This window comes from Lucilia cuprina, chromosome 3, assembly GCF_022045245.1.
Source record: "Lucilia cuprina isolate Lc7/37 chromosome 3, ASM2204524v1, whole genome shotgun sequence".
Classification (NCBI taxonomy): domain Eukaryota; kingdom Metazoa; phylum Arthropoda; class Insecta; order Diptera; family Calliphoridae; genus Lucilia; species Lucilia cuprina.
Window position 1 is genome coordinate 6008504 of NC_060951.1, and position 20421 is coordinate 6028924.

At 31.3% G+C, this 20421-nt stretch overlaps 3 protein-coding genes across 4 annotated transcripts; 1 reads left to right on the forward strand and 2 right to left on the reverse strand.

Annotated features, from left to right (window-relative positions):
* The first annotated feature begins 1553 nt into the window (after nt 1–1553).
* On the forward strand, nt 1554–7292 carry LOC124418782 (protein draper). Its single transcript, XM_046946193.1, is given in 11 exon segments — nt 1554–1752; nt 1936–2074; nt 3265–3334; nt 3336–3421; nt 3521–3529; nt 3532–3594; nt 3597–3684; nt 3686–3708; nt 3802–3862; nt 3937–4067; nt 5891–7292. Coding segments are annotated over 11 exon segments (1740 nt in total). The 5' UTR covers nt 1554–1614; the 3' UTR covers nt 6823–7292.
* A 3125-nt stretch (nt 7293–10417) lies between these two features.
* LOC111682232 lies at nt 10418–14168 on the reverse strand. Its single transcript, XM_023444135.2, is given in 4 exon segments — nt 10418–10501; nt 10503–10605; nt 13787–13901; nt 13984–14168. Coding segments are annotated over 4 exon segments (381 nt in total). The 5' UTR covers nt 14078–14168; the 3' UTR covers nt 10418–10432.
* Nucleotides 14169–18519: 4351 nt separating this feature from the next.
* LOC111682230 (uncharacterized protein CG1552) lies at nt 18520–19391 on the reverse strand. Of its 2 annotated transcripts, none has more exons than XM_023444133.2 (3): nt 19148–19391; nt 18971–19085; nt 18520–18807 (listed from the first exon to the last, which is right to left on the reverse strand). In XM_023444133.2, exons 1-3 carry the CDS (start codon nt 19284–19286, stop codon nt 18585–18587), a joined length of 477 nt encoding a protein of 158 aa, XP_023299901.2. In that variant the 5' UTR covers nt 19287–19391; the 3' UTR covers nt 18520–18584. The 2 variants fall into 2 exon arrangements, with proteins under 2 accessions (XP_023299901.2, XP_023299900.2); XM_023444132.2 differs by having other exon boundaries at nt 18932–19085; nt 19148–19388.
* Between the last annotated feature and the right edge of the window lie 1030 nt (nt 19392–20421).

A 20421-nucleotide genomic window follows, 5' to 3' on the forward strand; every position in this document is an offset into this window, starting at 1 on the left:
GAACAGAACTAGAACAGAACTAGAACAGAACTAGAACAGAACTAGAACAGAACTAGAACAGAACTAGAACAGAACTAGAACAGAACTAGAACAAAACTAGAACAGAACCAGAACACAACTAAAACAGAACCAGAACACAACTAAAACAGAAATAAGTAGAACAGAACTATCTGAAGTTTAGGCTATATCTCTTATGACCTGTTTAGCTTCATATTTTCCTTCTTCTCCTATTTATTACTTTTATAGTTTTCTTTATTTCAATTTACATACGTATGTATATTGCTTTTACTTGTTCAAGCTGTCATAAACAACAAAAGAACAATGTTTACAAATATCTTTTTTATTTCACTGAATGCTCTTGTCATATTTGTGTGCTCTATTGAATTTATTTGTCACTTCTTTTGTCGATTCTTAATGCTGCTGGCATGAAAATGTCAAATAAACAGTTTCGATTTTTCACTCTCCTGCAGTTGACAAAATGACTATGTTTAAGAAAACATAAATAAAAATATACTTACAGTGTGATAAGCAAATTTAGAGGGGGAAACAAACAAGGAAGTGCATCATGGAGATGAACATGCAATAACATGTTTAAGGAGAAAGCCAGAGTGACCAAAAGACCTGGTAACATGAAATTTATATTTTCACATGTATTTAAAACTTGTTTACAATTCTGTGAAGTATTTTCGGTTTCCCTGCCTTAGCAAATCACATAGATAAAAATTTACTGCAATCACTATCGATAATGATAAAGTCTGTTATCCGGAAGACAATCAAGCAGCAACAACAAACAATCAACAATATAACGATTTTATTTGCGTTGATATCAACTGCAGCAAAGAAACAGAAATGCAAAAGGTTTCTGAATAGAAAAAAATTTAGTAAACGAAAATAGTTCATTATATTTGTTCACCTATTGTCTATCCTAAAGTCTTTAAATACTTAAAAGGTTTTCACTATGAAATATATCTCTTTAGAAACTCGATTTTATTTAAAGTAAATCATGCGTATAAAATGTAAACTACACGTACAGGATGCCAAATACTTCTAGACAAAGTTCTACGTAAAGATTGGATTTACAAACTGGAAGTTAAATTCACGTATTGGTTCACAGAGACTTTTAAAAAACACTACACTATTTGAAATTCTAGCTAAGTTCTAGTTTAGTTCTAGTTCAGTTCTAGTTCAGTTCTAGTTCAGTTCTAGTTCAGTTCTAGTTCAGTTCTAGTTCAGTTCTAGTTCAGTTCTAGTTCAGTTCTAGTTCAGTTCTAGTTCAGTTCTAATTTAGTTCAGTTCTAGTTCTAGTTCAGTTCTAGTTCAGTTTTAGTTCAGTTCAGTTCTAGTTCAGTTCTAGTTCAGTTCTAGATCAGTTTTAGATCAGTTCTAGTTCAATTCTAGTTCAGTTCTAGTTCAGTTTTAGTTCAGTTCTTGTTCATATCTGGTTCGGTTCTAGTTTAGTTCTAGTTTATTTATAGTTCAGTTCTTGTTCGGTTAATTTTAAGCATTCATTATCCAAATCAATTCTTCTGTATTCGGCCAATAACTTTTCTCTTTAACTAACGAATTTGCTAAACAATTTCAGTCTTTGCAGTCGGTCCTATTAATGGTGTAAAAATGTTTATAAAATATTCTGTAATGCAGCTGGCATTTTTGACTTTAATGCTGTGGCTGTCTATAGCTGGTGTATCATCATACAAGCGCAATTATGAAGCTAAATATACTAAAGCAAATGTACCTCTATGGAAGCAAAGGGTAAATAACATATTGTAACTCATCAACCCAACACTTTCTCCTTTGTTTTAACTTATCTAACAAACTTTCCAACATTCTACACATATACTTTTATCTTTCATCCATCATCCATCTGCACTAAGAAAGTTTTCCCTAAAACAAAACAAAATTTAAATTTATTCTTATACTCTGTCTGTTATCTAGGCTTGTGAGAAGGCCCAAAAATATAAGGCCAATTCTCATTATGTTTGTGATGATAAGGGTGACGTTAAATGTTTACCAGGTTGGCAGGGAGATTTGTGTCAAGTACCCATGTGTCGTAAAGGTTGTGATCCCATGAATGGTGAGTAATGTAGCAGCTGACAACAATCACACATCCACTTACATGGCTATAAACAGGCATATTTAAATGGTCTCAAACAATACATATTTGAAAGACTTAGTTAAAAGAAAGAGAGAGAGAAGCGCAATTTAATGGTGATTGTAATTTAGAGGCATAATGAGTGAAAAGGAAGAAAAGTAAAAGAGTGTAAATATAATTTACTGAACTAGAACTGAACTAGAACTGAACTAGAACTGAACTAGAACTGAACTAGAGCTGAACTAGAGCTGAACTAGAACTGAACTAGAACTGAACTAGAACTGAACTAGAACTGAACTAGAACTGAACTAGAGCCGAACTAGAACTGAACTAGAACTGAACTAGAACTGAACTAGAACTGAACTAGAACTGAACTAGAACTGAACTAGAACTGAACTAGAACTGAACTAGAACTGAACTAGAACTGAACTAGAACTGAACTAGAACTGAACTAGAACTGAACTAGAACTGAACTAGAACTGAACTAGAACTGAACTAGAATGAACTAGAACTGAACTAGAATGAACTAGAACTAAACTAGAACTGACTAGAACTAAACTTGAATGAACTAGAACTGAACTAGAATGACTAGACTGGACTAGAATGAACTAGAACTTAACTAGAACTTAACTAGAACTTAACTAGAACTGAACTAGAACTGAACTAGAACTGAACTAGAACTGAACTAGAACTGAACTAGAACTGAACTAGAACTGAACTAGAACTGAACTAGAACTGAACTAGAACTGAACTAGAATTGAACTAGAACTGAACCAGAACTGAACTAGAACTAAACTAGAACTGAACTAGAACTGAATTAGAACTGAACTAGAACTGAACTAGAACTGAACTAGAACTGAACTAGAACTGAACTAGAACTGAACTAGAACTAAACTAGAACGGAACTAGAACTGAACTAGAACTGAACTTGAACTAGAACTAAAGAACTGTTTTGGATTTGTTGTCTTAAAAGTGTTGATTCTTTTAAATCCCTATCCTTTCGATTTGAATGTCTCATTGTGTCGGACATTTCAACACTTACTTAAGTTTTCAAGAATGTTTGTGAGTATTTGTATGTGTGTATATTTATTTAAAACAATGTTGGTGTCGTTGTCCTTACAAACTCATATACATATGTTGAAAGGGAATTTGTTGGTAAATTTCTGTTGTAGGCTATTGTCAACGTCCTGGTGAATGTCGTTGTCGCATTGGTTACACTGGAGAATTGTGTGACAAATGCATTCTTTGCCGGATGTCAACATGGTGACTGCACAAAACCATTTGAATGCATATGCCGCCCTGGTTGGGATGGACTTTTTTGTACGGAACGTAAGTTTGTTGCAAGAACTTTACACTAAAACTTTTTAGATAAAATTATTGTTGCACATATATATTTTTTTTAATTTTTTGTTTGGTTCGTTACTTTAGCCACATGTCGCATGGTTGCCACAATACACGTGGCTACTGTGAGGCTCCTGGTGAGTGTCGCTGTCGTATTGGCTGGGTGGTCGTAATTGCAGTGATTGTTCTGTTTTACCGGGATGTCAGCATGGCACTTGCAGTAAGCCCTTGGAATGTCAATGTTTACCTGGTACACGGTTTGTTGTGTCAGACACGTATGTTAATGTTAAACATATTAATTGTGGTTTTTTATATTTTATTATTAATATTAAAAAAATGTTGTTTATATTGTTTCTGTTTTACTATAGCGATTTGTAATGCAGATTGTCACAAACAGCATGGCTACTGCAAGAAACCAGGAGAGTGCAGGTGAGTGTAGATATATTTTTTAATTTAAAATATTATTTTTTATATATTTTAATGATTTTGTTTATTCCTTTTAGGTGTAAAGTAGGTTGGACTGGTGCCAATTGTGACAAATGTTTCCCATATCCCGGATGTGTAAATGGTGACTGTGAAAAACCCTGGGAATGTAACTGCAAACCGGGTTGGGGTGGAATTTTATGTGATGAAAGTATGAAAACAAATTCAAAGCTTTGTCTATATAAGTTCAGTTCTAGTTATAATCTAGTTCTGTTCTAGTTCTGTTCTAGTTCTGTTCTAGTGCTGTTCTAGTTCTGTTCTAGTTCTGTTCTAGTTCTGTTCTAGTTCTGTTCTAGTTCTGTTCTAGTTCTGTTCTAGTTCTGTTCTAGTTCTGTTCTAGTTCTGTTCTAGTTCTGTTCTAGTTCTGTTCTAGTTCTGTTCTAGTTTGTTTAGTTTGTTCTAGTTCTGTTTAGTTTGATCTAGTTCTGTTCTAGTTCTGTTCTAGTTCTGTTCTAGTTTGTTCTAGTTCTGTTTAGTTCTGTTTAGTTCTGTTCTAGTTCTGTTCTGTTTAGTTCTGTTCTAGTTCTGTTCTAGTTCTGTTCTAGTTCTGTTCTAGTTCTGTTCTAGTTCTGTTCTGTTCTAGTTCTGTTCTAGTTCTGTTCTAGTTCTGTTCTAGTTCTGTTCTAGTTCTGTTCTAGTTCTGTTCTAGTTCTGTCCTAGTTCTGTTCTAGTTCTGTTCTAGTTCTGTTCTAGTTCTGTTCTAGTTCTGTTCTAGTTCTGTTCTAGTTCTGTTCTAGTTCTGTTCTATTCTACTGCTGTTCTAGTTCTGTTCTAGTTCTGTTCTAGTTCTGTTCTAGTTCTGTTCTAGTTCTGTTCTAGTTCTGTTCTAGTTCTGTTCTAGTTCTGTTCTAGTTCTGTTCTAGTTCTGTTCTAGTTCTGTTCTAGTTCTGTTCTAGTTCTGTTCTAGTTTGTTCTAGTTCTGTTCTAGTTTGTTCTAGTTCTGTTCTAGTTCTGTTTAGTTCTGTTCTAGTTCTGTTCTAGTTCTGTTCTAGTTCTTGTTTAGTTCTGTTTAGTTCTGTTCTAGTTTGTTCTAGTTTGTTCTAGTTCTGTTCTAGTTCTGTTCTAGTTCAGTTCTAGTTCTGTTCTAGTTCTGTTCTAGTTCTTTTCTATTCTGTTCTAGTTCTTTTCTAGTTCTGTTCTAGTTCTAGTTTGTTCTAGTTCTTTCTAGTTCTGTTCTAGTTCTGTTCTAGTTCTGTTCTAGTTCTGTTCTAGTTCTGTTTAGTTCTGTTCTAGTTCTGTTCTAGTTTGTTTTAGTTCTGTTCTAGTTCTGTTCTAGTTCTGTTCTAGTTCTGTTCTAGTTCTGTTCTAGTTCTGTTCTAGTTCTGTTCTAGTTCTGTTCTAGTTCTGTTCTAGTTCTGTTCTAGTTCTGTTCTAGTTCTGTTCTAGTTCTGTTCTAGTTCTGTTCTAGTTCTGTTCTAGTTCTGTTCTAGTTCTGTTTAGTTCTGTTCTAGTTCTGTTCTAGTTTGTTCTAGTTCTGTTCTAGTTCTGTTCTAGTTCTGTTCTAGTTCTAGTTCTGTTCTAGTTCTTTTCTAGTTCTGTTCTAGTTTGTTTCTATTTTGTTCTAGTTTTGTTCTAGTCTGTTTCTAGTTCTATTTGGTTCTGTTCTAGTTCTGTTCTAGTTCTGTTCTAGTTCTGTTCTAGTTCTGTTCTAGTTCTGTTCTAGTTCTATTCTGGTTCTGTTCTAGTTCTGTTCTAGTTCTGTTCTAGTTCTGTTCTAGTTCTGTTCTAGTTCTGTTCTAGTTCTGTTCTAGTTCTGTTCTAGTTCTGTTCTAGTTCTGTTCTAGTTCTGTTCTAGTTCTGTTCTAGTTCTGTTCTAGTTCTGTTCTAGTTCTGTTCTAGTTCTGTTCTAGTTCTGTTCTAGTTCTGTTCTAGTTCTGTTCTAGTTCTGTTCTAGTTCTGTTCTAGTTCTGTTTTAGTTCTGCTCTAGGTCTGTTTTTAACTCTAATTATAACACATATTCCATTTTTACTTTAGAATTAACCTATTGCAAGGATCATCCTAATATCTGTGAAAATGGCGGCAAATGTCTCTCCCTGACCAAGGAGGACGGCAGTTATCGTTGCCACTGTAAACAGGGTTACTTGGGTAAAAATTGTGAAATAATAGATGAGTTCTTGTTGACCTCAACCGCGGCTCCACGCATCACACCACCACCTTTAATAAGTTCAGAAGAGGAGAATGATGATGAGGATACAATTGAGGATTTAAATGATGAAAACGAGGTTCTTAATATCACAAAAGAAAAGGAGAAGAACAGAGAAGTAATAAATTTAAAGAAAAATGAGACAGTGGAAGGAAGTAAAGGTACAGCTGAAGTGAATGTGACCGACATAAAGAAAGTGGAAATTTTCAGTCTAAATATGACACTCAGTGATAGTGGAAATGGAAATGAAACAAAAGTGAATATAACTAAGAATATGGGGAAAATGGAGATAAAACCGGAAATTAAAAAGGACGTTACTTTAGACAAGCATGTTAATAATAAAACTGAGGAGTTTGTGTCTTTACCCACATTTAATGATATTTCTGCAGCCGATATTATAGGAACAGCAACAGCTTCTACACAACCACCACGAATGGAAGAATCCAAAAAGAGTCCAAATAAAACCAGAACTGAAGATTCCAATATAATGATCATTAATAAAATTAAAACAACTGCTGCGACAAAACCTAATACCATCACGAATTTATCTAAAATTAAACTTCCTACCACAAGTCCTACCACGCTCTCACCTTTAAGTAAATTAGATGATGATCAACATCTCCATACAATGCCCCTAAAATCCCAGGAAACAAAACAAAAACCCGTGGAAGAAGATGATGATGATGAAGAGTGTAATGATGATAATGATGATGAGTGTGAATATGAAGACGAAGAAGATGAGGAGGATGATGATGATGATTGAAATTTCTATAGTCAATAGTCATTTATATGTATTTAGCAATTTAGTCATTTTATTTTATTAATTATAAATAATTTATTTAAAATATTTATTAAAATAAACCATAAGACTTAATCCTTAATATATATTAACACTTTTGTATTATTTGTACAAAAAAATCTAAAGCAATTTATTTAACAAAAAACCTTTAAAACACCTCAGCTGTTTATTTAAATTATCTATTACCTCTTTCAAACTTAAGATTAATTGCTGCCCTCTCTTCGGAAATAAGGGAAATATAATTTAAATAAAATTTCCACAAATTCCCTTAACACTTTACTGCAATTTCCAGCAAAATTAATCAAGGCAGCAGTTTGGCCCCTATTTACTCTATAACCCCTCACATTAAAACAACTCATACCTGATCCCCTCCGAAAAGCTTTTAAGATTTCCTACACAATTAATATTTACATACACTACATTTTTTTTTGTTTCCTCTCAAGAAAATAAATAAAATATGCAAGTAGAAAAAAAGAGGATTTTATAACTTTCGTTACATTTTAAAGTGTATGTGTGTATGCTCCTCTCATGCTCAATTAATTCTAAAGTCCTGATAAGGTAAATGATGGCAACCGGAATGGAGCCTTTTTTCTTCATGCTCCCAAGTAAACAACTTGTAAGTTGAATTTTTATAACATTAAAGTACGTGCTAAAGTTAAAATGTCAGCATAAGGAGAAAAAAATATGATGATGATGGTTAAATAAAAATGAGGCATAAGACATGCAAACACGCATGTGGCAGGTAACAGCAGCAGTAAAAGTAAAAACTATTGAGGTTAAAAAAAAACTGCAAATACACTTCAGATTCCTTGAAGAAATCTTTATAAATAATTAAAAAAAGGTACCATGTATAGAGTAGACTATAAACAAGTTCTGTTTTAGTTGTGTTCTAGTTCTGTTCTAGTTATGTTCTAGTTCTGTTCTAGTTCTGTTCTAGTTCTGTTCTAGTTCTGTTCTAGTTCTGTTCTAGTTCTGTTCTAGTTCTGTTCTAGTTCTGTTCTAGTTCTGTTCTAGTTCTGTTCTAGTTCTGTTCTAGTTCTGTTCTAGTTCTGTTCTAGTTCTGTTCTAGTTCTGTTCTAGTTCTGTTCTAGTTCTGTTTTAGTTCTGTTCTAGTTCTGTTCCAGTTCTGTTCTACTTCTGTTCTAGTTCTGTTCTAGTTCTGTTCTAGTTCTGTTCTAGTTCTGTTCTAGTTCTTTTCCAGTTCTGTTCTAGTTCAGTTCTAGTTTAGTTCTAGTTCAGTTTTAGTTCAGTTTTAGTTCAGTTCTAGTCCAGTTCTAGTTCAGTTCTATTTCATTCTGTTCTATTTTATGTCAGTTCTAGTTTTAAAAAATATCGATTAAACATAAAAAGGTACACTTTCTGTGATACATTTTAATTTGGTACTAATTTTCATATCTTAAATAAAATTTCTTCAATTGTTACTTTTTCTTATATTTAAAATTTTTTTAATGATTTATTTTTATTATTTTATTTTATTTTTTTTTTCATAAAACATTTTAAAAAACCACCATAAAATTGTTGTTCTTCATTTTATTGTTATTCATGGTACTTGTCAAAACTGGGCCAAAACTGTTTGGAATTGCTTGGGGCCACAATTAACACCTTTGAAACAAGTTTGTTGTTACTGTTTTTTATGAATCATGTTTACATTGAACATAAATTGTTTAGTAAATTATATAGAAATTATTTCATATCTTTTCTTAAAAAAAAAACACAAGTTTAAATTATGAATATTCTGTCGTTTGACAAAATGTGATCTATATTTTAATTATTTTTATTTAAAAGGGAGTTTTTGATTTGAGATTTTCATAAAAAAATTTCACTTTGTTTATACCATGATGAACGTTTTTTGAATTTATAATTAATTTTTTTCCAAGCAAACTCACAAATAAACAAAACATTCACCTTTTTAAGCAAATTTATTTATTTTTTTTATATATAAACAAAAAACCGTTTAAATCTTTCTTTTTTTAACAGAAAACTAAAGTATGCGCTTTTAATAACTGGTCTTGTAGCTGGTCTGTGTTAAACTGCATTTGAGGTTTTAAGCTAGACTTTTACCACCAGCTGAAGGCCAATGTCTTTGCGTAGTTAAGAGAAATTTTTATTTACACTCTTTCTTTATAGAAAATTTAGGTCAAACGGTTGTCATTTCTTTAGTTAATTTTTTGAGTGTAAGTTGGAGAATGAAAAGGTGAAAGAGTTAGAGCAAGAACTGTCTACCGGTTTGTTTATGTTCTACGCACAATGTGTATGCGCGCATGCATAAGCTGACCAGCAAACAGAGTAGTTTCTGGTTACTTTTAGTAATTAAAGAAAGTATAAAAACTAAACTAGTTAGTTAGATAGTTAGTTTGTTAGTTAGTTAGTTAGTTAGTTAGTTAGTTAGTTAGTTAGTTAGTTAGTTAGTTAGTTAGTTAGTTAGTTAGTAAGTTAGTTAGTTAGTTAGTTAGTTAGTTAGTTAGTTAGTTAGTTAGTTAGTTAGTTAGTTAGTTAGTTAGTTAGTTAGTTAGTTAGTTAGTTAGTTAGTTAGTTAGTTAGTTTGTTAGTTAGTTAGTTAGTTAGTTTGTTACAGTTCTGTTTTAGTTCTGTTCTAGTTCTGTTCTAGTTCTGTTCTAGTTCTGTTCTAGTTCTGTTCTAGTTCTGTTCTAGTTCTGTTCTAGTTCTGTTCTAGTTCTGTTCTAGTTCTGTTCTAGTTCTGTTCTAGTTCTGTTCTAGTTCTGTTCTAGTTCTGTTTCTAGTTTCTGTTCTAGTTCTGTTCTAATTCTGTTCTAGTTCTGTTCTAGTTCTGTTCTAGTTCTGTTCTAGTTCTGTTCTAGTTCTGTTCTAGTTCTGTTCTAGTTCTGTTCTAGTTCTGTTCTAGTTCTGTTCTAGTTCTGTTCTAGTTCTGTTCTAGTTCTGTTCTAGTTCTGTTCTAGTTCTGTTCTAGTTCTGTTCTAGTTCTGTTCTAGTTCTGTTCTAGTTCTGTTCTAGTTCTGTTCTAGTTCTGTTCTAGTTCTGTTCTAGTTCTGTTCTAGTTCTGTTCTAGTTCTGTTCTAGTTCTGTTCTAGTTCTGTTCTAGTTCTGTTCTAGTTCTGTTCTAGTTCTGTTCTAGTTCTAGTTCTAGTTCTAGTTCTAGTTCTGTTCTAGTTCTGTTCTAGTTCTGTTCTAGTTCTGTTCTAGTTCTGTTCTAGTTCTGTTCTAGTTCTGTTCTAGTTCTGTTTTAGTTCTGTTCTAGTTCCGTTCTAGTTCTGTTCTAGTTCTGTTTTAGTTCTGTTTTAGTTCTGTTCTAGTTCTGTTCTAGTTCTGTTCTAGTTCTGTTATAGTTCTGTTCTAGTTTTGTTCTAGTTCTGTTTTAGTTCTGTTCTTCAAATTCAATTTTGAACTTTTTCTCTTAATTTTCCCAAAAGCTTAACTTTTTTAATTATTTTCAAATTTTTATTTAAAAACTCTTAAAATCCCATTTTTTCCAAATTTTTTGGTTTTTGCTTTTTGTTAGTATTATAAAAAATAAAAATAAATACAAAAATACAACTAAAAACTACTAATTAAAAACAAAAAGAAAATGCATTGCAATATTGAGAACAACTCAAAACTACGTAGAATTTTCAGTTTTTAATTGATATTCAGCAGCATCCCGTTCTATATAGTAGGAGGAACCATCAGGATTTTTTGCATTTATACACCAATTTACAGCATTCCGGATAGGGTTTATCGGCTGCTACACGTTCTCCACGATTACAGTTTTGTATCCATAGTTTGCCGCAGCTGAAAAGCATAGAAAATAACAACAAATAAATATTGATGCCTTCCTAATGTTTGAAACAAATTCTAGTACGTAATTAATTTTATTATAATTTTTCTGCTGTTATCAGTTAACTGAACTTTTTTTGTTTTGAATTTGAAAGAAAAAAAGAAAAAAAATCACTTTTTCGCATTTATTGTTTATAAACATGATGAATAATGTATTTGTGCTAATTAAAACAAAATAGTGAGTTTAAACAAAAAAATACATACAAATAATATCATATTATTACAAAAAAAAAAAACTAAAAACAATAACAACAAATAGTTATTGATAGTTTAATTACAATATTGATTTTTAATTCATTAAATTGTAATATTAGATTGCATAAATTGTGAATTTTCTTTTTAAATGGTACGACTTTTTTAAACATAATTTATTCTGAACTTTAAATAATTTAAAACGAAGACACACGCAAGGTTCAAGGCTTATTTTGAATACACATGCTTCACAAACATACATGAAGCAGACTAAATATAGTTTTAAACTCAATTTTGTTTTACAGCGTTTTTAATCTACTGTTCTTCATAGTTAAGACTAAAGACTAGACTATTTCCTATTCTTATATCTAGACAATAGTCTAATCTTTAGTCTTATATGCAGTCTAGTCTGTAGTCTACAATCTAGTCTTCAGTCTAGTCTATAATATAATAATATAGTCTAGTCTATAGTCTAGTCTATAGTTTAGTCTAGTCTATAGTCTGGTCTATAGTCTAGTCTATAGTCTAGTCTAGTCTATAGTATAGTCTATAGTCTAGTCTATAGTCTAGTCTATAGTCTGGTCTATAGTCTAGTCTATAGTATAGTCTAGTCTATAGTCTAGTCTATAGTATAGTCTAGTCTATAGTCTAGTCTATAGTCAAGTCTATAGTCTAGTCTATAGTCTAGTCTATAGTCTAGTCTATAGTCTAGTCTATAGTCTAGTCTATAGTCTAGTCTATAGGCTAGTCTATAGTCTAGTCTATAGTCTAGTCTATAGTCTAGTCTATAGTCTAGTCTATAGTCTAGTCTATAGTCTAGTCTATAGTCTAGTCTATAGTCTAGTCTATAGTCTAGTCTATAGTCTAGTCTATAGTCTAGTCTATAGTCTAGTCTATAGTCTAGTCTATAGTCTAGTCTATAGTCTAGTCTATAGTCTAGTCTATAGTCTAGTCTATAGTCTAGTCTATAGTCTAGTCTATAGTCTAGTCTATAGTCTAGTCTATAGTCTAGTCTATAGTCTAGTCTATAGTCTTGTCTATATTCTAGTCTATAGTCTAGTCTATAGTCTAGTCAATAGTCTAGTCTATAGTCTAGTCAATAGTCTAGTCTATAGTCTAGTCTTTAGTCTAGTCTAAAGTCTAGTCTATAGTCTAGTCTATAGCCTAGTCTATAATCTAGTCTATAGTCTAGTCTATAGTCTAGTCTATAGTCTAGTCTATAGTCTAGTCTATAGTCTTGTCTATATTCTAGTCTATAGTCTAGTCAATAGTCTAGTCTATAGTCTAGTCAATAGTCTAGTCTATAGTCTACTCTTTAGTCTAGTCTAAAGTCTAGTCTATAGTCTAGTCTATAGTCTAGTCTATAGTCTAGTCTATAGTCTAGTCTATAGTCTAGTCTATAGTCTAGTCTATAGTCTAGTCTTTAGTCTAGTCTATGCTCTAGTCTATAGTCTAATCTATAGTCTAGTCTATAGTCTAGCCTATAGTCTAGTCTATAGTCTAGACTATAGTCTAGTCTATAGTCTAGTCTATAGTCTAGTCTATAGTCTAATCTATAGTCTAGTCTATAGTCTTATCTATATTCTAGTCTATAGTCTAGTCTATAGTCTAGTCGATAGTCTAGTCTATAGTCTATTCTATAGTCTAGTCTACAGTCTAGTCTATAGTCTAGTCTATAGTCTAGTCTATAGTCTAATCTATAGTCTAGTCTATAGTCTAGTCTATAGACTAGTCTATAGTCTAGTCTATAGTCTAGTCTATAGTCTAGTCTATAGTCTAGTCTAAAGTCTAGTCTATAGTCTAGTCTATAGTCTAGTCTATAGTCTAGTCTATAGTCTAGTCTATAGTCTAGTCTATAGTCTAGTCTATAGTCTAGTCTATAGTCTAGTCTATAGTCTAGTCTATAGTCTAGTCTATAGTCTAGTCTTTAGTCTAGTCTATAGTCTAGTCTATAGTCTAGTCTATAGTCTAGTCTATAGTCTAGTCTATAGTCTAGTCTATAGTCTAGTCTATAGTCTAGTCTATAGTCTAGTCTATAGTCTAGTCTATAGTCTAGTCTATAGTCTAATCTATAGTCAAGTCTATTGTCTAGTCTATAGTCTAGTCTATAGTCTAGTCTATAGTCTAGTCTATAGTCTAATCTATTGTCTAGTCTATGGTCTAGTCTATAGTCTAGTCTATAGTCTAGTCTATAGTATAATCTATAGTCTAGTCTATAGTCTAGTCTATAGTCTAGTCTATAGTCTAGTCTATAGTCTAGTCTATAGTCTAGTCTATAGTCTAGTCTATAGTCTAGTCTATAGTCTAGTCTATAGTCTAGTCTATAGTCTAGTCTATAGTCTAGTCTATTGTCTAGTCTATAGTCTAGTATATAGTCTAGTCTATAGTCTAGTCTATAGTCTAGTCTATAGTCTATAGTCTAGTCTATAGTCTAGTCTAAGTGTTTAAAATTTATCAATTTATAGTCTAGTCTATAGTCTAGTCTATAGTCTAGTCTATAGTCTAGTCTATAGTCTAGTCTATAGTCTAGTCTATAGTCTAGTCTATAGTCTAGTCTATAGTCTAGTCTATAGTCTAGTCTATAGTCTAGTCTGTAGTCTAGTCTATAGTCTAGTCTATAGTCTAGTCTATAGTCTGGTCTATAGTCTATTCTATAGTCTAGTCTATAGTCTAGTCTATAGTCTAGTCTATAGTCTAGTCTATAGTCTAGTCTATAGTCTAGTCTATAGTCTAGTCTATAGTCTAGTCTATAGTCTAGTCTATAGTCTAGTCTATAGTCTAGTCTATAGTCTAGTCTATAGTCTAGTCTATAGTCTAGTCTATAGTCTAGTCTATAGTCTAGTCTATAGTCTAGTCTATAGTCTAATCTATAGTCTAGTCTATAGTCTATAGTAGTCTATAGTAGTCTTTTGTTTACTCATAATTGAGTTTTTTGTAAACTTACCCCTCTACTAGTGTTGAGCCATCCTCTTGACAAGTTAAACTCTGACAGGGTCCTGAGCCGGTATGTTTACCCACTTCCAATTTATCACCGCGATAAGTGCATTTGCCATCTTCGCCTGATTAAGAGACAAACAATAAATTGATAAATTTTAAACACTTTTTTTTCATAAATATATTAACGAAGATTTGTTTAACAACCTGGTGGCAAAAGCGCTTGATAAGCCTCTGTTTTATGCAGAAAAATATTTAAAATTATAAAGAACACAAAAACAAAATTCCATTTAAGCGGCATATTTTTCAATATATTTTTTTATTTCTTTAAATATAAACAAATTTCTAAATGTTTTAAGTTGCAGCGACAAAATTAAACTGAATTTAAGAATTCAATAAAGAGTTTGTCACAGTCTAGGCCTTTCTTTTTATTTTACTCTGAACTAAGTTCTAAAAACTTGCTTTAATTAAATGCCCAAGAGAGAGAGAGAGAGAGTGAGCATGGGAAAATGTATGAAAGAGACTAAAAGAGATGGATGGTATGATTATGTGCCATGAAATGACCTGCAGTGTTTTTGAGTGCCTATAACTGATAAGGAAGTTTTTCATTGTTTAATGTGAAATAAATTTTGTAAATAAAAATATAAATTATTTAAATGAATTGATTGGTATTTATATTTATTTTATTTATTAATTTCTTTAGTGAGTATTTGCAGTGAAGTTCAATGTTAAATCTGATTTTGATTTTGAAACTACAAAAAATATCTTTTAGTTAAAGGGATTTCATCAGAGAGCATAGAGAGAAGGAGAGACAGAATGCTTGAGTAATACTAAGTATGGGTTTTTAGGTTTTGCTGCAATCTTGCCTGGTAGATCAAACTTAGGCGCTTCGTGTTTTAAGGGTTTCTGGCTAATTGTTTTTGGGAATTCAATTTATTAACAATTTAATTATTTTTGGATCATTAGAGACATTTTTATTCATAAAAAAGTTTTCCTTGGAAATTTAAGCTAAATTTTGTTTTCTAGTATTTTGGGTAATTTATTTTTTTTAAAGAATTCAAAAAATCTTCAGAAAATTGTTTGAAATATTAATATATAATTCGAAATTCAACTAAAACTAAATAACTAGAATATGTGCAAGTTTTTAAAAAAGTTCCGGAATTTTTGGGTTAGTTTAGTTTAATGTAATCTATAGTCTTTAATTAACTCTATAGTCTAGTGTATAGTATATCCTATAGTCTAGTATGGTCTATAGTGTAGCATACTGTCTAGTCTGTAGTGTTGTCTATAGTCTTGTCAACGGTATTATCTATAGTCTTGTCTATAGTTTAATATATAGTCTAATATACAGCCTTATCTATAGTGATAGTCTATTGTCTAGTATATTATATAATTTCGTCCATAGTTTAGTCTTTAGTCTGGTCTATAATCTAGTCTTATGAATATTCTATAGTTTGGACTATAGTCTAGCCTATAGCATATAGTCAAGTCTATAGACTAGTCTAAAGTTTAGTAGTCTAATCTATAGTCTAGTCTAGTCTAAAGTTTAGTAGTCTAATCTATAGTCTAGTCTATAGTCTAGTCTATAGTCTAGTCTATAGTCCAGTCTATAGTCTAGTCTATAGTCTAGTCTATAGTCTAGTCTATATTCTAGTCTATAGTCTAGTCTATAGTCTAGTCTATAGTCTAGTCTATAGTTTAGTCTATAGTCTAATCTATAGTCTTGTTTATAGTCTAGTTTATAGTCAAATCTATAGTCTAGTCTATAGTCTAGTCTATAGTCTAGTCTATAGTCTAGTCTATAGTCTAGTCTATAGTCTATAGTCTAGTCTATAGTCTAGTCTATAGTCTAGTCTATAGTCTAGTCTATAGTCTAGTCTATAGTCTAGTCTATAGTCTAGTCTATAGTCTAGTCTATAGTCTAGTCTATAGTCTAGTCTATAGTCTAGTCTATAGTCTAGTCTATAGTCTAGTCTATAGTCTAGTCAATAGTTTATTCTATAGTCTAGTCTATATTCTAGTCTATAGTCTAGTCTAGTCTATAGTTTATTCTATAGTCTAGTCTATAGTCTAGTCTATAGTCTAGTCTATAGTCTAGTCTATAGTCTAGTCTATAGTCTAGTCTATAGTCTAGTCTATAGTCTAGTCTATAGTCTAGTCTATAGTCTAGTCTATAGTCTAGTCTATAGTCTAGTCTATAGTCTAGTCTATAGTCTAGTCTATAGTCTAGTCTATAGTCTAGTCTATAGTCTAGTCTATAGTCTAGTCTATAGTCTAGTCTATAGTCTAGTCTATAGTCTAGTCTATAGTCTAGTCTATAGTCTAGTCTATAGTCTAGTCTATAGTCTAGTCTATAGTCTAGTCTATAGTCTAGGTCTATAGTCTAGTCTATAGTCTAGTCTATAGTCTAGTCTATAGTCTAGTCTATAGTCTAGTCTATAGTCTAGTCTATAGTCTAGTCTATAGTCTAGTCTATAGTCTAGTCTATAGTCTGTCTATAGTCTAGTCTATAGTCTAGTCTATAGTCTAGTCTATAGTCTAGTCTATAGTCTAGTCTATAGTCTAGTCTATAGTCTAGTCTTATAGTCTAGTCTATAGTCTAGTCTATAGTCTAGTCTATAGTCTAGTCTACAGTCTAGTCTATAGTCTAGTCTATAGTCTAGTCTATAGTCTAGTCTATAGTCTAGTCTATAGTCTAGTCTATAGTCTAGTCTATAGTCTAGTCTATAGTCTAGTCTATAGTCTAGTCTATAGTCTAGTCTATAGTTTAGTCTATAGTTTAGTCTATAGTTTAGTCTATAGTCTAGTCTATAGTCTAGTCTATAGTCTAGTCTATAGTCTAGTCTATAGTCTAGTCTATAGTCTAGTCTATAGTCTAGTCTATAGTCTAGTCTATAGTCTAGTCTATAGTCTAGTCTATAGTCTAGTCTATAGTCTAGTCTATGGTCTAGTCTATAATCTGGTCTATAGTCTAGTCTATAGTCTAGTCTATAGTCTAGTCTATAATCTAGTCTATAGTCTAGTCTATAGTCTAGTCTATAGTCAAGTCCATAGTCTAGTCTATAGTCTAGTCTATAGTGTAGTATATAGTCTAGTCTATAGTCTAGTCTATAGTCTAGTCTATAGTCTAGTCTATAGTCTAGTCTATAGTCTAGTCTACAGTCTAGTCTATAGTCTAGTCTATAGTCTAGTCTATAGTCTAGTCTACAGTCTAGTCTATAGTCTAGTCTATAGTCTAGTCTATAGTCTAGTCTATAGTCTAGTCTATAGTCTAGTCTATAGTCTAGTCTTTAGTCTAGTCTATAGTCTAGTCTATAGTCTAGTCTATAGTCTAGTCTATAGTCTAGTCTATAGTCTAGTCTATAGTCTAGTCAATAGTCTAGTCTATAGTCTACTCTATAGTCTAGTCTATAGTCTAGTCTATAGTCTAGTCTATAGGCTAGTCTATAGTCTAGTCTATAGTCTAGTCTATAGTCTAGTCTATAGTCTAGTCTATAGTCTAGTCTATAGTCTAGTCTATAGTCTAGTCTATAGTCTAGTCTACAGTCTAGTCTATAGTCTAGTCTATAGTCTAGTCTATAATCTAGTCTATAGGCTAGTCTATAGGCTAGTCTATAGTCTTGTCTATATAATAGTTATTATAGTAATTCTATATTTTAGTCTATAGTGTAGTCTATAGTTTAGTCTATAGTCTAGTCTATTGCCTTGTATATATATTAGTATATAGTCTAGTCCATAATCTAGTCTTTAGTCTGTAGGCCATTCTATAATCTACTTTCTAATCTTTATTCCAATCTATAATCTATTCTGTCTAGTCTCTAAATATCCCTCTACGAAAAATTTTCAAGGAGAGGCCCACAGGGTTTTTACGGGTGCAGGGGGTTAGCCCCCGTATAACCCCTTTTTGTGCTTTTTCAATAAATTGTTAAAATGTTTTTGTATTTAGATAAAAAAATTTAATAAAAATTTTTATTTTTAGGATAATCACAGTTGTATAGTGTTATATGGTCGACCATGCCTGACTATAATTTTTACTTGTTTTTTTATAATTTGTTTTTATTTAGTTTTTTGTGTTTTCTTTTAAATATGGGTCTCCTCTGGTTTTGATGTTTTATTTAATTTACTGTGTCTTTTTAAAACAAACATAAAATGTGTGAGTATATCTGTCCGTCCGTCCATCCATCCGTTCATTCTTTAGTCCGTCTGTCTGTGTGTCTAGTTAGCCACATACTTGTCATCTCCATTGGGTTGGTTTTCATTTAGCTAGAGGCTCTTTATGGGTTATCAATTCATTCCATCTTTGAGACTACTATACAAACTATATGTTGTTTTTGTAGTTGTAGTTTTTTTTTCTATTTATATATTATAAAACTCTCTTCATTAATTTGTATCAATTTAGTTTTTGTATTTGTTTATTAATTTATTTATTTGTGTAAAAACAATAAGAAGACATCAATGAAATTGTTCTAGAAATTACTAATTGTTCATAGAATTTCGTGTTGATTTAAGGGTTCAGAGGTTTGATTATAAAATTAATCATTTTGAAATTTTAATATTTATCAAGTCAAGGGGAAGAAATTAATTTTTTTTGAAAAATATTTTTTTTTAAATTTTAAAAATAGATTTTATGAATCATTTTAAAAGCAGATAAAGATTCAAATGTTGTCAACGGTTTCTATTTAAAAATTACAATTATCAGTAATTTTTTGAAATTTATTTTAAAATTTTTGTTTTTTTTTCAAAAATTTAACAATTTAATTAACATTTCTTTTGCACTCATTAGTTAAATGTCTTCTCCTTACACCCCTTTACATACTATCCAAACCGTACTCATTAAGCAGCAAATTAGTGGCCCCTGCCGCCTGTTGACGCTGCATATTCAATAGCATACGATGTCGGTAATGCATAGTTTTCAAACGATTCATGCGACGCTTTAGATTACAATAGACCGGACAGCAATCCGGAAATGGTTTATACATTAATTCCTCCTCATCGCCCTGTTTGCATTGATCGGGTAAAATATCTAGGCAGCTGGTAAAAATCAAAAAAAAAAATGAAAAATATTTAAATTAAAAATTGGACTCATACCAAAGAGTACATCATAAAACCAAATAAAAAGACTAAGAAAAATAAAAATAAATTTTTCACTAAGTACTCATTGTGTCTAGTCATTTTTTCCACTACAAAAATAGACCTGGATCGGGGAACGATTTGATTATTTTCACAAAATAAATTCGAGCATAAACTCAGCAATACCAAACGTCTTGGCAAGGATTTTGATTGTTCCCACAAGCAGCGGCGATAAGTTCCTGCAATTAAAATCAATTATCGATTTTTGAAAATTTTACTTTTATCCCATAAAAATTCTCACTTAAAACACTATTATCCTCTTCACTCGAGTCCACGCGTGGTGTATACTTTTTCATATGAAATTCACCAAAACCCCAACAGTAACCCGTTAACAAATACCAAATTAATAAAAATTTTAATACTTTTTCGCCTACAAACATTTCGACCAATTTTACTAAATAATATTTTCCAAAAATATATTTAAAAAAAAATTTTTCCCTAAACACTATCCGTGTTTTGTTTCTTTACAAAAGTGTTTGGATAATACTAAAATTTAACGCAACAGTTCTAGTTCACAGATTTGTTCCAAACATCGCAAAACAAAACAAAAAAACCAAACACATTGCAATTCATTAACAAACACTCGTGGAAAAAAATTCGTAATAAAAAACTCTACAATTTAAATTTTTTTATATCTACACCAAAAACACTTTCATTTTACCTCCTCTCATCATGCAATTTTTTCGAGTTCAATCCTCTAATTCCACAACAAAAAAATTATATTTGTGTAATCATTGTATTATTGTTTTGTTCTCACCATTGATTAAGGTAAATTATACAAAAATAAATAAAAAAATCACAAACAAAACAACTCACATATATTTAGATAAAAATGCTATACAAAGAAGCTTTGAGGTGCAAATAGGATATACGTTCCATAAGTCAAAACCTATTTTGTTATAATAAGAGCTAAAAATCAGACTATAAGCAGATCTTTAGATAATACTATAAGTAGATCTAGTGACTGATATATAGACCATATAATAGGCAGATATATAGGCTATATTATAGGCTGATCTTTAAACCACAACACCGACATGTTGCGACAGTAAGTATCGATTATTCTTTATAGGCCAATAGTCTAGTCTTAAGTCTTTTCTTTAGATCAATCTATAGTCTAAAGATCAGAATAATCAAACAATGGGTCATACTATATGCTGATCCTTAAATTAGACCAGTCTATAGTTCCGCCTATATTCTAGTCCATAGTCTATATTTATATTGTAGTCTATAGTATACAGTTACTCCATAGTCTAGTCTATAGTCTTGCTTATAGTACATAGTCATGTCTATAGCCTAATATTTAATCTAGTCTATAATCTAGTTCATATTCTATAATCTAGTCTAAAGTCAAGTTTAGCCTAGTCTACATCTACATTTTAAACTATAGCCTAGTCTATAGCCTATTCTATAGTCTAGTCTGTAGTCTAGTCTATAGTCTAGTCTATAGTCTAGTCTATAGTCTAGTCTATATTCTAGTCTATAGTCTAGTCTATAGTCTAGTCTATAGTCTAG